At 36.5% G+C, this 18,642-nt stretch overlaps 1 protein-coding gene across 2 annotated transcripts in view; it reads right to left on the bottom strand.

Moving 5' to 3' along the window:
- LOC145670399 (uncharacterized) overlaps positions 1 to 18,642 on the bottom strand; it is a 44,685-nt gene that overhangs the window by 18,139 nt on the left and 7,904 nt on the right. For both annotated transcript variants that reach the window (XM_081739031.1, XM_081739032.1), the window contains exon 2: positions 3,152 to 5,591. In XM_081739031.1, the coding sequence (XP_081595157.1) occupies positions 3,152 to 5,534 (2,383 nt within the window). In that variant the 5' untranslated portion in view covers positions 5,535 to 5,591. The remainder of the gene's footprint in view (positions 1 to 3,151; positions 5,592 to 18,642) is intronic.

The following is an 18,642-nucleotide window of genomic DNA, read 5'->3' as shown; positions in this document are numbered from 1 at the left end:
CGTAGGTGGAGAGTGATCAAGTACTCCCAAACAGCTTCTATAAAAATGATTGTGCAAGTACCGGAGGTTGTGAAAGATGGATATTTGGATAGTTCACATACTAGTTCCTCACTGATGTCTTGACTCGACTACGATAGGTTCCATAGTAGTGGAGCTCTGAACTTTTAAAATTCACTTATTTCACGTTTTGGACACCCTATAACTCCGAAACTATCCATTTTTGAGCACAGGTCCATATGAACTTTTAAATTTTTTTAAAGATTTATTTTAACGTGAGAAATCTGTTACCTAAATATTGTTAACACTTTATGTATATAGATTTTTTTTATGTAAGGACAAAGAATTTGGCATCATTGTGCATACAGGGTTTCAATTCACATTGTGTTGGAAGACATAATTTTATTCGACGTAGCAAATTACAAGATAAAATTCCAAAAATACATACAAAGACGTTTCATTTAGGTGTCAATACACTAACAAAATTATATGGTACTACAGTATACTGAATTTTGTATACAGTAAATATACACACACACCACTATTGATTCACAAAATATGTGAAGACCTGCATAGAAAAACGTCTTAAGCCTAAGCTCAGCGGGAAGCACTTGAAATATAGGCTTAAAAAAACACACACATGAGAGGAAAAATGTGAACAATAGCTTGTTTGTACTAAATTTCTAACTTTTGATCCTCTATACTCTGGCCAAAACTGATGGGTGATTCACCAAGTAGCTCTTCGAGATTTCTTGTTTCCCGGATGGACGAATACATGGACAGAGTAAATATATAAAAGAGTCTGACTAAACCGAATTAGTTAATAAGTCGCTTTATTTATGATTGTCAAAAAAACTGTCTCAGTATGTACTGGAATTTGGGGAAGATTTTTTTCTGGCTCTCGTTAAGGTTTAAATTCCATACTAAAACCTTAATATAATTAATCACAATTACCTTTTATTTAAGGTAGATCACCACCCGGAAGTCAGTACATATTTTAGCTCATTGCTTTAACTACTGCGCAATGAAACGTTGTATATTATAAATATTGTACTATAAGATAGAGTAATGTTTCAGCTACAGCACAACACACTCATTCATTTGGTTGTCTCTCCTGATATCGAAAAATGTAACGAATAAACGAAATTATTTGATTCGTTTTACAATGAGCACACAAGATGGCACTAGCTGTTAGATCTTACTAGAAGTGCTCAGTTTTATGAAATGTTTATTTGTATGTGTAAAGTATTTTAAAGTAACAATCTTATCACGAAATAGATATATTGTTTGAACAGTTTTCGTGTTATGTTTCATATTTTATTTAAATATTAATTTACATTTAAGGAAATAGATTTTGAGACGAAACTTGCGCAGAACGCCATTATGCGTTGTTGCCAAATTTGTACGTTTACTGTAGTAATCACAAAAAAGAAAATTCCTGGATTCTAGCATTGCAGTTCGAGAAGAGGAATCGCGGTAAGGGTCGAAAAATAATTTCTCCAGTAAGTATGTAAGTAGAATTCCATGATTACTCCCTTTATTATCTGGCATCAGTAAACACTCGATACTATCTGGCAATGCCGCACTATTCAAGCAGCGTTTAGCACAGCATCGAGAACACCTAGTGATCCACCTTAAAGAGTCTAACTCTACAGTGATAATACTCGTAAGCAATTATCCATCTTGTAATTAATCAACTATAATATCAACTAACTCTTTTCACAGACTGTGATTATATCGCAACATCTTTTAACTTAATGATCTTGTGATACTGACTAGTAGCTACGTTCCCATATTCACTAGACTTTACTTTCCAACAGATCTGAAGGCTTCTTTCTATTTCTATCGCGACAAATGTTTCTGAATTTAATGACCTATTTCAGTAAGACGATATATGTGACATTAACCCACAGCTAACCATGGAATACGAACAACAGTGGATCAGCAGGAAAGATTATCCGCAACCTCTCTAACAAGGAGGACTGCAACTAAATGTTCAGCGTAAGGAATTGAAGTTTTTCAATTTTACGTCCCACATTTATACTCGGTAAAAGAAACGGTAATGATGAGAAATGAAATGATAGAATAAAGAAAATGGAAAGAAAAAGAGAGAACCCCGAGAAAATCCACGCACAAGGTGTTGTTCATCACAAAGCCCACCCGTCGCGAGCTGTGAGCGAACAAGCGACCCCATGCTCTAAAACAACCACCGTGGGCCTGTTCGACATAAAGTATTGACAGTTATTGAGTATGTTGTTCCCCTGCCGTAACTAAAATGCGTAAATTAGAACGATCCCGAAGTTGTTCGACAATTTAAATTTAAAAAAAAAAAAAAAAAAAAAAACCCTAAAATCCAGATGATACACGAACATGAAAGCGAGACGAACGCGAGTGTACACAACACAAACTAAAATTACTTTATGCAATAAGAACTTTCAGATATGTTTCCTTCCATCTCAGTTAACGAACACTCCTGAACAAGTGTTACAAGGCAGTAATGCTACGATGTTTTTACCCTGTGGTTGACCCCTATCTCGGTAATCGTAATAACCTCATAAATAGATTTCCTTCTCAAATTTTCACGCTCTTTTCTTCCAGGTACTTTTCTTATTTTATTTATTTATTTATTTTTAAATTTCTGATAGAAGTCTGCACAGGCTCGGGCCTACAAAGCATAGATCACTTTAGGCTTGGACCGTAAATTTTTAAATACAGAATCATATTTTTCGGGCCTAACTTTGTAAATATACTTACAACGATATTTATTAGGTTATTCTTTCTGGGGAACTTTTAAAGCACATCTAAATTTGTAACTTCAGACGCCCACACTAAAAATCTATAATTGTGCAATTGAGAGTAACGCTAACTGTGTAGTGGAGACAAAAACTACAAAAACAGAAATAAACATGCTTAGCTTGTCCGTGAGTGAAAGTACTGTTTCTTACATTAAATTAAAGGAACAAAAGCATTCAGAATAAGCTGTCTTGCCTTTTTTTCTTCACGGTGATGTCATTTTATATTTTAGTTATTATTTCTTTCTTTTGCTGATATCGGAAGCATTTCTTAATTTCTGACACAAAACGTAACACGGAAAGTACACACTTTTGCTACACGACATGATATACAAATAAAATTATATTGGAACTTTACTCACCTGTATGTATACGTCTGTGATTCTGAAGATAACTGGACGCCCGGAAACTTTTCCCACAATACTCACACTTGTAATTCTTTTCACCTGTGTGAATACGTCTATGTACAATTAAACTGTATTTCCTCGCGAAATTTTTACCGCAATACTCGCACTGAAATTGCTTCTCGTCCGAGTGAATTGATATGCAATGATATTTGAGATCCCCCCATTGTCTAAAATGACGTCCACAGTATTCACATTTATACGGCTTGTCACCCGAGTGCAAACGCATATGAACTTTCAACGCACTGGCAGCAAAGAAACTTTTACCGCACACTTCACATTGGTGGGGACGTTCACCAGTGTGACTACGGAGATGGTACACTAATGAGTTCCGATGATTAAACACTCGACCACACGTGGGGCACGTCAAATGTTCAGACTTTCGGTTGCCAACTTTACGGACACGTTTCTTCATTTCCGGATGTTCATCTCGTACATGTTGGTTTAGTTCACTTCTTGATTCGAAGTTTTCCCCGCACAAATCACACAAATGATCCGCGGATTCGGAACCTAAGTTGTCCTGAATTTCCAATGTATCGCCGGCAGAATTTTTAATAACACCATCCGCAACGCCAGCAGCGGCCATCATGTCGTCCGGAAACCATTCTTTCCCTGCCGCCTCATCTGCTAGTTCCGCCTCCTCGTCGACTTCATTATGGGACAGCACCATGTGAGTTTCGAATGCCTTTTGTCTTCGAAATGTTTTGTTGCATGTGGGACACGTGAGTGACGTAGGCACTGTTTGTTTGTTAGCCTCCAGTTCCTCCTTCATTGGCTCCTCTCTGCTAGTTGTCTCTTTCTTCGAATTAGAGTTCGGTTCGTAATGAGATTTTAAGTGTTCGAAGAACTTTAGTTGATTGAAGAAACCTTTACCGCAGAGCTCACAGCCAAATGGCTTTTTCATGTGAGATAACTTATGAGCACTATACGTTTGCTGTGTTTGAAACTGCTCTCCGCATTTGTTACATTTGTAACATTTTGCATGGATACGATTGGATTTTTTCGGATGTTTTAATTTTCTAGAGATTCGTTTCTTATGCGGAAGGCTTTTCTTTGAAGATTTCATGTCATTCTCCATATCATAATCAGAGTCATCTTGCATCCCGTCCTCACTATCTTCGTCCCTATCCTCAATATCATCCTCAGCATCATCATCTTCATCTTTTTCACTCTTCACAGACATATTTCCATCATACTCATATTCTTCCTTCACTTCACCGGATAATTCATCCTCGTTTTCGTCATCTTCTAACCCTGGGATATTAATTCTCGGGTCTTGAGTGACTAGTTCAGTCCTAACTATACCTTCATCAATGGGACGCTTGAATCGGTTGCGCAGCGTCTGACTGGAAAGAACCTTTTTTAATGGTGGAAGCACTTGAGGTTTTAATTGTGGCACTAAATCTTGCTGATGCAGAGGGACCGTATCCCTATGTTTCCGCAGCACTATTTTATCGCTCTCAGTCAGTTCATCGCGTGGATCTTCGCGGTGATGCATATAACTGGACACCATCGTAGTCATCACAGGCTTCTCTATTGTCAACACAGAATGATCTGCGTCATGCACTTTTGTCAAAGGTCCAGTCATAATGTTTGATAGCCCTGTATTCATTATTACATTAGAATCGGTACTTGTACTAACAATAAGAGGCACATTAGGTGGCAAATCAGTTTTGGGCATCCCCACGTGTATCGAATGCTGCTGCTGTTTCTGTTGCTGCACCAATTGCACAGCCACTAACGCAGCAGCCAATCGGCGGTCTTCCTCCGTTAAATCATGCGCTAACAAGTCCTCTTCCACGACAGCACCTGTAGCGTCGTAGTGAGACGCGACAGCGGTCGCAGTGAGTTGAGAATCGGGAATGTATGCTTGGGACACTTGGGAGACAGGAATAGTTCGATCATCAGGATCGAGCATTTGTACTCGACCGTGAAGCTGGGCAGAAGCGGCGAAATAAGCCGCATCCTTAATGGCAGCAGTGTGTGTGGGATCTTGGTGTTGTGATTGCATAATATCGACAACCATTGCATGCTGACTGGGAGACATTTGAACAACATGTTGAATCATTTCGCTGTCTACAAGACTAGTTGTGATAGTTTGTGGCTGCGAACATGACACTATCGGCGGCGTGGACTGACTTTTCACCAGTTCTTGCGCCCTATGCACGCTTACAAACTCTGAGTTTACATTGTTGGCTATAAGCTCTGCTTGATCGGCTTCGTCCTGAAGATTTTGACTTTCCTTCAATGTATCAGAATCCAGCTTGGTTCCATCGTTCCTGAGATGAGAAACCATGTCCACATTACCTAAAATGTCCCTTGGCCTCTCGGTGGACTCCATTGTTCGTCCTACTCTTCATTACCAGGGTACTCAAGAATTACTCCACATGTCCGTGATCTGGAATAAATAAATAAATATATAAAAAAGATTAATAAACATGTAATTCAGTATTCAGTAGTTAGGTGTACTAAAGACAAATAGGTATTTACAACTTTAAAACATCCAAATACAAATTATATTATATACTTTAAAAATCATAATCAATGACTGTCACTAAAGGTGGATTTACATGAAACTTTTTTTTTTTTTAATTCTTGCTAAACACTATTAACTCCGTTCTCTTGTATTAAAGTAGCTTTCGGGACAAATAGTCACCACACAATGTGTCGGTCGTTACATTTTTAATCTTTCTCCTTGCACTCAAACTCAATGATAAATACTAAGTACTGATGTCATTTCATGTGAATCTGAGGTGGCTTATACATCTTACTGCAGAACTTTGTATCTTCATATCGCCTGTCCAACAAAGACACTCGTGTTGTACAAGTAGTACGATTAAAACTGAATAGCAATTTAATCTTAAATTACTTAACAGATACGGTACTACAAACTTGACAATTGGTTTGTCAGATATCTGCGTTTGAAGGGACCTTCAGTACGTACTACGTTTTCTATTAATTTCGTAATTTTACCATCATGAATTTTAATCCAAGTTATTCAGCGTAGTTGACTGAAAGGAAAAGTTTACAAAACAGTCGTGAGACCTGTCATATTATATGGATCAAAATTTTGGACGACAAAGAAGAGAGAGGAACAGACGTTGCAAGTTATGGAGATGAAAAATGAAATCTTTGAGTTTTACGTCCCACGGTTATGCCGGTTAGGCTAAAGAAGACGGTGATTATGAGAAATGAATGAAAGATGGAATGAAGAAAGTGGGAAGAAACGGGAGAACCCCGAGAAAATCCACGCACACGATGTTTGTCCACCACAAAGTTCACTTGGCGGGAGCAGGGTTTGAACCCGGGAGCCCATGCACCAGAGGTGAACGCTCTACCACTGAGTTGTGGAGATGAAAATGCTGCGGTGAATGTGTGGAGTGACGTGGAAATACAGAATTTAGAATAAACTGATATGAGGAACAGTAAAGGTGAGACTAATAATAGAAAAAAAATGCAAAGAAGCAACTTCGAAAAAATGAAAAAAAAACATGAAATCTTTAAGTTTAACGTCCCATGGTTATGCCGGTTAGGCTAAAGGAGACGGTGATGATGAGATATGAGTGAAATGGTGGAATAGAGAAAGTGGGAGGAAACGGGAGAACCCCGAGAAAACTCATGAGCACGGTGTTTGTCCACCACAAAGTCCACATAGTACGAGCTGGAATCGAACCAGGGACCCCAAGCACCGGAGGTGACTGCTCTACCACTGAGCCCCCCCCCCAGAAGTAACTTCGAGGGCCTGGACATGTACGAAGAAAACTTTCGGAATGCGTAGCTTACCGAATGGATGCTCTACAAGTAAGTGGAAAATAGCGATGCGAAAAGCCGACTCCAGCTAATTGGGAAAATGGTTAGAAGAGGAAAAAGAAGAATTAGTAAACATATACTGGATTTAGAATTCGACAGCAACATACATTCAAGGGCATTTTAAATATATTCCGAAATCAAGGTTCCTACTGATCTGGAGAAATCTATTTTACTGACTTTCCCTGACCTTTGGCAGGAAATTTCATGACTTTCATGATAGGTGTCGGATGACGTTGACACATAAATAAGGAATATTTATATATGAGAACATGTAATATATAGAGACAACTAGTAATCAATTGCTCATACGTTCATTCTGCTTACCTCCCCATAAATAGGTATTATAGTGGTTGGCTAAGCGGAAATTAGTGTACAATTAATGTTAGAAAAAACATATTTTATAAAATTTCCCTGAGCTTCCCTAACCAGCGAAATTTTTCCTGAGTTTTCCCTGGATTAACTGACCGGCAGGAACCCTGAAAATGACAGTAGGCAGGCATAGGAATTCGCAGTAATAGAATAAGTAAAGTGAATGCCATCGAAGATTGGTAATGTGATGCTCTAGCTGCGATTTCAAAATATTTATTGCTGATCTCGAAGTTTTCTTCTAATTTAATTGCCACACAATAACGTCAAAAGAATTATATGAAAGTATGCAAAACAATGAACAAATACGGTAAATACAATTTCCACTTTAATATACAACGATATACAGGGTGGCAAGTCCGGGCTGTATAGCGATCTCCCAGTGGAAGAATGCATCACTTTTTGTCATATCTTTTACCTCAACCATTACATTAGGGTTAGCTGACAGTCTATCACCGCTGAGTATCAGATAGACTGCGAAACTTACTAAAAAAAAAAGTTATATTTAATAAAGTCTTACACACACCAATCGCGTTTTTTTTTTTTTTTTTTTTTCAATTCAAGTAACATTATTTCGAACAAAAGAACGATAACATAAAATGTCCATGAACAATATGAACTTTATTTCTTCTTTGTGGTAAAGCAGCGGTTCCCAACCTGGAAGACGTAAAAGGCGGGTAAGGGGGCGCAAGCTACTGACAGTTAACTACATTCCTAATTACAGATATTACGAATACTGTAACAAAGAGGAGTTATCTTATATACCACACACACACAAAATAATTATTGAGAAAGAACTGTATAATTTGATTTGATTTTCAGTTTAGCATCCCTTTCAGCAGCAAGGCTATATGAGACGTGGACCTACAGTTTAATGTGGGATCCGAACATGAGCTCCCGCCGGGAATCGAACTCGTAAGACGCGTCTGCTAACTGTTTAGCTACGAGGGAGCTCAGAAAGAACTGTGATTTCATTAAGAACAAAGTTATAATAATAATGCACCATAGTGATATGCATAAATTTTGCTGGTAACAAACATAAAGTAGCAAGAATAATTATTATCAGTGCTCGAAACCTTTCTCCTGACTTAGTCGTCAGTTCTGAAAGCTAAGGGCCATAATAATACAAATTCAGTTTCATACATAAGCCTACATATTTTGATCTTAAATTAGCTACGCACCAGATTTGTATTTTCAGTCGCCATAGCGACCTCGCGTTCAGGAATTTCCGAGCCTTGACTATTATCACTATTGAAAATCTGAGAATTAAATGCTGCATCTGAAATCGCGAAACGAGCCAGACCAACGTGTGGCATAAAGTATGCACGGCTCATGAAGACAGCGTCAGGTAGACAGGGTTGGAATTACTATGCTAAAGGATAAATGCAGTGCAAAACTTACATTCTCTGACTTAGAAAGGAAATTTGGAAAGGCATTACTCCACTTTGCAAAAGAAGGAATACAACTTTGACTTTCCTCCTAAAAATAGATTAAGGAATTTGAAAATACAGTGACAGTGGCAGATCGCCGAAGATTTTCACACTGCTTTAAAAATTTGTTCACACTCGCGCCACATCATCCGAACACTATACTGGATTTTCATTCCCATTCTTTATACGTTGATAAATTTCTGATCTACTAATACCATCTACGAATAAAAGAAATAAATACATAAACAAGTGCTCCCTGGGCCTTTCTCAACCTGCTTCATTACGTGCAACCAAAAAATTATAATTGATTTCAGGTTTAAGCTGATAGGAGATCAAAACAAGTTGTATCCTATAACGATGTTGATATGGACAACAGTCCGTAACGTATGGTAGCATTTTCTTCTATGCACACACCTAAACATTTAATCTATTAAGTTTTGTGGCCAGATATGTATAAACATGTTTTCTAGACACTCCTGATATAATACGTAAAGATGCTATTAATAGTGAATGTATTCTCAATTATAAAGAAGGGATTTTGTAAAGAATAAAAAGGTAAATGCAAAAAAAATCTCCGGAAAATACATCAGTTTAAAATATATTTTATCATTGAACATTTAGTGACTAAACTACGTTTTAATTAGTTCCAGAAATTCTGAAATAACGAACAACAGGGCTAATATATAGATGCTATATAGATCCCTACCATGTTTACACACGTGGTCTGATGAACCTGAATTTTGGTGTTCCTCTTTTCAGTATCAACCGTTGTACACTCATGTCCAAAATTATTGTCGCATGTCTATAAATATGTTGTTGTAGGAATATAATTTGATAACGATTTCGCCCAGTATTTCTTATAATGTTAGCATGTGCATAATCGGCAAAGACATGTATGTGGCAAATTTCATGTCAAAAGAGTAGTAAATAAGAACAATAAAACGAAAATAAAACTTTCTTGTCCATTTAGCAACATTTTGTTTTACTCATTCTAATTTTCGTATTTATAATTCTTTTCCTATTACCACAAAAATGCATTTGCCCACTATACACATAGTATCAGTATTAAAAGTACCCTGCAAAATCATTATCAAATTATATTCTTACAAGAAGACAGTTATAAATATGCGACAATCATTTTGGACATGAGTGTACATGGAGCGGTAGAATATAACTAAAGAATTATTTATAACTTTCATGACAGAATATTTTAAAGCATTTTATAACATTATTCGGTATTAGTTAGATAAATAGCAATCTTTTATTAGGCGTAAATTTAACTAAATTTTTGTTATTAATTTAGTGGTCGAGCTATAATTATTGTACTGCGCTCTTGGGTATATAGCTCAAAACACCTGCTCATGAATAAGGTCCCGGAGAGGACTGACATATTCGAAAGTGAAATGATGCCTGAATGAATGTCTTAAAGAGGATCAGAGCTGAGGCTACATGGTAAGATCTTGAATTTTGGTCTCCGACTTATGCTGATGCTACATAATTCAAAATTCTATCACACTTAAATGTTGGTGCTCAGCTATTCAGATTACACGGATTCCATCACAACTCTTGTTATATTCCAACAGTCCTATATTACAGAACACCTTTAATGGTTGCATAATATATGTAATAAAAGCACCAAATGTTCGATTTCACATCACAACAATTTCTCTATAGACGCGAATTGGTCACTGCATGTCGAATCAACACAAAGTTTCAGATCAACTCTTATAGATTGCAGTGAAAATTTATATTCTGACTGTTATCATCAGTATGTGGAACAAGCGGTAAGCTCAAGTTGAATTATGAACCGGTTTAAAAATTACAGATTCCTATCTAAGTTATAATTTTACCAAGAATTGCGTCAGTGATATTGGTTCGATTGGCATTTGCCTAAAGGATCTACGGCACTTGTAACAAATGGTCCCAAAATAAAACTTTGGGGTTACACTGGTAACGGAGAGAATATTTCCTTTTTATATTTTTTTGAAATTTTTCAAAATACGCCTTCATTCAAAATTTTGCTTTCCCCAGAATTAAAAAAAAAAAAAAATCCCACACGAAAACTCTTCATAAAATTTAACACGAGACCTTAACTAACGACCTAGGTCCTTTAGGTCAGGCCAAATACCAATTGAACAAATGTCACTCATGCAATTTGTGGTAAATTTTGAGAATTTTGGTGGCCTGTAATTTCAAAACCAGTTCACATATCAACCTGAAGTATTAAAGTTTATAATTTCACAGCGGTAACAAGAACTGTCAGAAATCCCATCAAAATCTGACAAGGTAAGATAGGATAGGATTTGTTCGAAAATTGTGTTGATTTGAAATTGAATGACTCGAATTATGGCAATTATTTACAGTTCAACCGTCAAAGGTGTTGTGTAATGTATCGGGGTAGTCCCAAAACTACCCGACCTAACAAAGAAAACACAAAAAATTTCGAAAAACTTATCTTTATTTCTCAACTTGGTGTCATTTTAGTTCTATACACTTTCCAAGAGATGTTCAATAGCTTTGATATCCTGTTTATACTGAGAACCGTCGAGCTCCTCAAAATAGCCATTAATCGCAGACTCCACTTCTTCATTGCTGACATTTTTTTTTTTTTTTTTTTTTTTTTTTTTTTTTTTTTTTTTTTTTTACCACCGGGCCATTTTTTTCAAGTTTGGAAAGAGAAAATAATCAGATGGATTAAAGTTGGCGAATAGGATGTGTAAGGAAGCAATCCGAACTTTAACCCTTTGATTTTGTTCATCGTGATAACGGAAGTGTAAGATGGTGCATTGTCCTCATGAAAGAATACTTCTTTTCGCCAAATGCGGTCGTTTTTTCTTAATTTCATCGCTCAAACGTTGCAGTAACTCTGCATAATAGTCATCGTTAATTGCTTCTTCTTCTTAATAATCAATGAAAATTAGAAAATTATCCCACGTGTATCCTAAAAAACTGTCGCCATACCTTGTCAGCAAATGGAACTGTCTTCGCCTTCTTTGGAGTCGATTCTCCTCTTTCAGTTTAATGTTTTGACCTTTCCTTCGTCTCAGGTGTGAAGTGATGGACCCATGTTTCATCCATGGTTGTGAATCGACGCAAAAACTCTTTGTTTTATTACTGTGAAACATCGCGAAAACACCCGACTGAAACATCCTCACGATGCTGATTTTGTTCCAATGTGGTCAAACGCGACACCCATCTCGCGCACAGTCTTCTCATGTCCAAATTTTCAGTAAATATGCAATGTACAGCACTTTTTGAAGTGTCTCCATGTCTGCTAGTTCGAGCACTTTCAGTCGACGATCAACCAATACCATTTTATGGAATTTCTTCACCATATTTGGCGTGGTCACTTCATTTGGTCGGTCACTGCGATATTCGTCTTTACAGCTCGTACTGTCTCGTTTAAACTGGGCCACCTAATATTTTACTAATGTAAACTGAGGAGCAGACTCCCCTAGAATAGAATCTAGCTTGGCTTTGATATTGGTTGACTGAGACATTTCAAATGACAGAATTGTACCACATGACGATGAACTATTTTTTTCAATGTTTACAAATTCACTGAGAGCGTTCACTATTAATGCCTGCCAAACAAATACTAAACAGCATAGCGTCTTCAAACTTAAGCTTTATAAGGTTGGTACTTTCGACCATTTTTTTTTTTTCAAACCGCCATCTGTACGTCAGGTCAGGTACTTATGGGACTACGCTCGTAGATACTGGTTTGTTCAATCACAACTGTAATACAGTTCAGGGGCACTGGACAGCGTAATGGTTAACTCAGTGGCACCGTAAGCCGAAAATCCAGTTCGAATCCAGGCATCTTCTCGCTCCTTGTATACAGTGGTGTTCTAGAAGTTTCGAGAAGAAAGTAGGCAACAGAGATTTTAGATACAACTGCAAAATATGTTCAAAACCGGATAGCATTTGCACCGTGGAATTAATGGTTAGAAGTTCTGAGCTCAACTAAACCTCTAATTTCACACAACAGCACTCATTTCAATTTTAACAATTTTTACATTCATGTTTTAAGAACTATTGTTGTTCACTTCTTTCCTCAAAATCATTAAAACAATTGTCTTTCGCCCGAATATTCAAATCGGAGGTTATTTAAATCATCTATTTCCGATTTCAATCTTTATCGTCATAGAACAAGAACGGAAACAGTGACATTTTTTAAAATCAATTCCACGTCTTAATCCGCCGTGGTCACACTTATTTTTTGACACGGAAGTCACACTGGGGTCCGATGGACCTCAGAAACTTTTTTTTGTCTTGTTTAATGTTTTAAATATCTTTTTTACAAATTGTTTTATTTTTACTATTCTGTGATAGACGCAGTGTACCAGCCATAACAATAGGCAGTGTTGCCAATTGAATTTACATGGAAGAGAAAGGTTTCAAAAACAACAGGAAAAAATCAGAACTAAACGTAAATATTCTGGGGTCTGTCAGACCCCAGTGTGACCACGGAGGGTTAAGAAAGGGTTTTATCTTGTTTTGTATCTCTCTACTATCAGCGGAAGTATCAGAAATTTGCTGAAATTCAACTCTCACTTTCTTTCTACTGCAGCCGGAAGTTGTAGATCTCTTTCAGTATTGAATTCGCATAGTTTGGAAGTCTGCTGCAGTTTCATAACTGTGAAACGAAACGCACTTTTCTCTGTTAGTGTTTTGGGTTAGTGCGGGATATTTTTTTGTTAATTCTGGATATGTTCATTTTTCGTTTCTCTTTATTCTGAGCCATGTTCTTCAGACGAGGGGAATGATGGTTTAATGTAACATTCTCTTTGACCACGTCGGTTCCACACTGATTTTACGATGAAGGCATGGCTAAGAGAGTAACGTTAATCCTACTCGTGAATAATCCAGTATAACAGTAGTTCTCAAAGTGGGGTCCGCGGGACCTAGCCAGGGGGTCCTCGGCGCCTAAAAATTGAAATGTTGTAATAAAATGGAACTCACAGCTGTTATACAAGAAGTATTTTTTTCAGTTACTAAAAAGAAAGCAATTGGAAATTATACCTACGTTTGTAAATTTAAATGTTTTCCTATTTTACTAAATTTCTGTCCTGTGAATATGAAGAATTGTCTAAATGTGCATTACAACATTTAATGCCTTTCTCTAACACTTACTTATGTGAGCAGATCTTTTCTGCTCTTTGCAGTATCGAAACCTTAAGGCGAAATCTTCATAATGTGGAATCGGACCTAAGATTGATGGTGACAATACTTAAAAACTTATTCCAGATTTCAATGCAATTATGGAAAACACAAAGTATTTCATTCCTCACATTAGTGATCTCACATTTGAGAACGTTGTTTATCAAGTGGATTTACTAATAAATAAATAAATAAATAAATAAATAAATAAATGAAAAAAAGTCTTGAAAATTACTGTATTTTCAACTGAATTTTCAATCACTAGGTAGCAAGCATGTATGTTTAGAATAAATTACTTTTTGCATTATTTTTCTTGATTTTTTTATTGTCAGCGGTAATTCTAATTAGTACTTTTTTTTTAATACAATGTGAAATTTCAGATAGCATTACAAGGGGTCTGCAATCACTTTCCGAATGAACAGCGGGTCCGCGTTATCGGAAAGTTTCAGAACCACTGCAGTAAAATGTTGTGCCGACCTCACAGACAGAGATATATGAGCAAAAAGTCTTCAATTTCGCGTACGGAAGGAAGATTGAAATGATCTCCTGACTGATGACGTAGAGATGGATCAGGTGAAAGAGAAGTAAAGATTCCTTGAAGGTAATTAGCAAAGGTGTTTTCTTTAGTAATATTAGCAAGAGGTTGGTCTTTATCTTGGAAAGGATAACGTGTACGAGAAACCTTAAATCTCAGGTGATTGAGACCGAAACTCAACCTAGTGTAGAGAATGCGAAACAGAAAACTGTATTGATTCCTGTACTTTCATACCTTGTAAAGATACCTAAAAATAAGTTTCAAAAATATAAATAAAAATGGAACTTACCATCTTAATTTAACGATATAATACATGAAAACTTCGACTCCGAAATAATAATTCAGAAAGAATATGCTAACAGTAGAGTGTATCATGTTTGCCTTCAGTTTGTTTCATTGGGGTCCCGTGTTTCGTTTATCGGCTTACCTCAACAAATAAACAGAACGGGGGGGGGGGGGGAGTATTTCCTAAGGAAAACTCTCCAATTTTCTCTGCTTTCCAGTTTAAGTATTATTTTCCTGCACTTTTTAATACGTTCTTTTCCCTGACTTTTCCAGGATTTTCAAATTTGTAACTAACAAATGTTTTATATATATATATATATATATATATATATATATATATATATATATATATATATATAGTGATAGAGCCTGCTACTATCCTATCACAGATTAACAGGAGCCGGAGGAAGGAGCAATTAAAATTAACCTTTTGCATTTTTAGATATTAACTTACACTGATCTAAAAGTCTACGAAGATCACTTTTAATCACGGATTTAAAACCTGTGGGGTACAAACCGGATTTAAAACTCGAATGGAAAAATGTTTAACATCCGTTAAGAATAATCCTAATAAAGCAGGATGCAGGATATACTGTGCGCAACTAATAATTTTACTTAAGTAACATTGGAAAAAATGGTTTTACGTCCCACAGTTATGCCGGCTAGGCTAAAGGAGACGTAATGATGAGAAATGAATGAAACGGTGCAATGAAGAAAGTGGGAGGAAACGAGAGAACCCTGAGAAAACCCACGTACACGGTGTTGTCTACCACAAAGTTCACTTGGCGCGAGCTGGGATCAAACCAAGGACCAAATGCACCAAAGGTGAACACTCTACCACTTAGCCACCGCGGCCCCTTTTAAGTAACATTGGAGTACGGGCTGTCAAAAGTACCTCTAGAGTGCACTACATGTTTCTAAGTTTAAGATGTGTTTTGAGAAGCAGACTACTATGTCAAATCTTTTAAATCAAACTGTAGTGGTATTGGTTACTCAGTGTTCTGCCCTGCTTCCAACATGGACCTATGCAATGCAAAAATACATTTTGTACAATCTTCTGAACACAATGTTCTTCCATGTGGCAGTGAAACCACTGTAAACATGCACTAGTATAAAATATTGCTATAGCTGCTGAAATTATAGTGTTTCAGACTTGTTAGCTGTGAAGATAGTTACAATTCGTGTAGAGATGATGCTATTCTTTTTCAACCCATGTTTCTAGACTTAAGCAGCTCGGAAAAAGTGTGAACATTTTGTTCCTTCGTTTGAGCAGTCATTAAAAAAACTACTGGAAAAGGTCAAATGGAGCTGAATGTACAATTAGGGTACTTGACTACTAATTTTTAAAATCAGGGTTCGTACTGATCTAGAGACATATATTTCCCTGAACTTTGGCAGGAAATTCCCTGACATTCATGACAGGTGTCGGATGACGTTGACATATAAATAAGGAATAAATAATGGTGAATATTTATACATGAAAACATTTATTCTATAGAGACAAATAGTAATCAATTTCTCATACGTACACTCCACTTACCACCCATAAAAATCTGAGCAATGTTGCATACGGTGATAATTAATGGTTGACTAAGATAAAATTGGTATACAATTAATGTTAGAAAAAATTATTTTATAAAATTTCTCTGACTTTCCATGATTTCCAGTCTTTGCCCTGAGTTTTCCTGACCAGAACCCTGTAAATACAGAACAACTGCAAATTATTTGCTCTTGAAAATTAGAGTAGTTTTCGGGGGAAAAAAATGAAATCTTTTAGTCAGGGTTGGCTGGTAGGAATATATTCGTAAAAGTGTAAGTGTTCGTAAAATCTTGATGAACACACATTTGTGGGTTATCACGTTTCACTCCCGTATATTGTTTCACTCCCGTATATTATCTGTATTATATTCAGACCTATTAAATTCTCTATTCATTACTCAACGAGATTATACTACAAAAGCAACTTTTTTTTTGTACGTTTATGAATGCTTCTTTTGTGACTTTTTTTATAGTTTATTATTATTGTTATGCAATTGCAATCAAAGAAAAATTCAAAATATTGTTTCGTTTTAATAATGTTTACTATTGATAGAATACATCGAAATGCCATACTTTGGGGCGGGGGGGGGGGTCATACAAACACCACGAGAGGCATTTATTGAAAACAGAAATATCTTTGGCATCTATTTATGTATAAATGTGTCAGAGCCAAAGTGGACTCAAATAATTCATATCTTTATTCACTTTTCTTACTGCAAATTAAGTCGTCGTATTTCTTTAACTTGGACTAATAAAAGCCGCAGTGAACTAACTTGGACGAAATTAGTTCTTCTGTACTCTGCAGTATTTTGAAATTGTCCATATGTAATTCTGTATAATGGGTTCACTTGTGCAACTGTTTATCCTTTTGTCCTTCTGAGATGACTCTTGACAATTTTATTAACGAATATGTAAAGGTCAGTACAATGTATTTTTATAAGGAGTCCTTCGTAAGTGAGTCGGCAGACATATCGCATTTGTAGTCAATTAGTCCCGGTTTCGAGTTCAAATGGAGGACAATTTCTTTCGGATATAAGCTGAGAAGCGGTTTGGATTCCGCTTTACGCTTATATGACCCCTTCCAGCATAACCCGGTTGTTGCATAATATGACCAAGGAGAAACAAACTTATTTCTGTCCATGTGTGATATAAATACATACAACAAATTATTTAAACTTTTTTTTTTTTTTTTTAGTTATTTTCAATAAAAATCATGGTTTTTGCCAACCCTGCTTTCAGCTTAACGTCCTTCAGGCTAAGGGAGACGATGATTAAGGCAAATGAAAGATGAAAGAAGAATTGATGGAATGAGAAAGTGGAAGGAAAAGGGAGTAACCAGAGAAAACCCATGGACACGATGTTGTTTATCACGAACTTACTTGGCCGAGGTTCGAATCAAGGCTCCCACGCACCGAAGGTAAGCGCTCTACTACTAAGCTAGTGTTCCCAGGTAGTTATCGAATATTAATGAATTTTTGAAACATAAAGGCTACTTGAAGTTGAATTTTTATCCTATCACTTTCATTAAATTGTGTATCCTAAGGGGAGTGGGGATTTATAATTTACATTGAAAATACTGGGTCTCAGGAGCTTCTTGATCTAGCAAAATGAAACTCTGTATATTAGCTCAACATTAAAAATAATTTGACACGCGTTTTAGCGCTTCCGAAAATTCCGTTTTTAAAGTGGAAAATTTCTATATTTTTTTTATTTCACATTCAAGTCGACGTTGTTTGTCTTGCCAACATGAGTAAACGGCTGAACAATTGGAAATGGGTTTTTGAACACAGCAATTGACTGGAGTCGGAATTTTATCATCTCATTTTCATAAATGCGCATATTAACGGGGGGAAGTGTGTTTTAAGTGTATGCTAAAAATGGAGTATCTCACAATTACCTCACGTTAGGAAGATAAAGGCTCCAGTCGCATTTCAAAGTATATATATTCACTCTCTGTTAACATAAAAGTGTGCAAGCTCTCTTGCGACGCGAATCCTCCAAAATGATATTCGTTCACTGCAGAACTCACATGCAACAACTTGCTTTGCTTAGAGCTTGTAAATTCACCAATAAAAGGATGATTATATTACAGGAAATTGAAACTGCTCTTGATAAATGATCACATACATTTGATCAGCCCGACAAGACACGCTGGTTATCTTACAAAGGTAGCGTGGTCGTTATTTGCAAACCCTTCACAGCTATCTACTTATCTCTCGAACATATTTATAGCGATTGTGCGACTACTACTTTGGACTCTGTTGCCAAAGTTATTGAAGCTACCAGCAAGACTATTCCCTGTTCAGCGTAAACTCTAAACT

The sequence above is a fragment of the Thermobia domestica genome, chromosome 14, assembly GCF_964235325.1.
Source record: "Thermobia domestica chromosome 14, izTheDome1.hap1.1, whole genome shotgun sequence".
NCBI classification, from domain to species: Eukaryota; Metazoa; Arthropoda; class Insecta; order Zygentoma; family Lepismatidae; genus Thermobia; species Thermobia domestica.
Note: the sequence above shows the minus strand (reverse complement) of the source record. Positions and strands in the feature narration are given on the sequence as shown.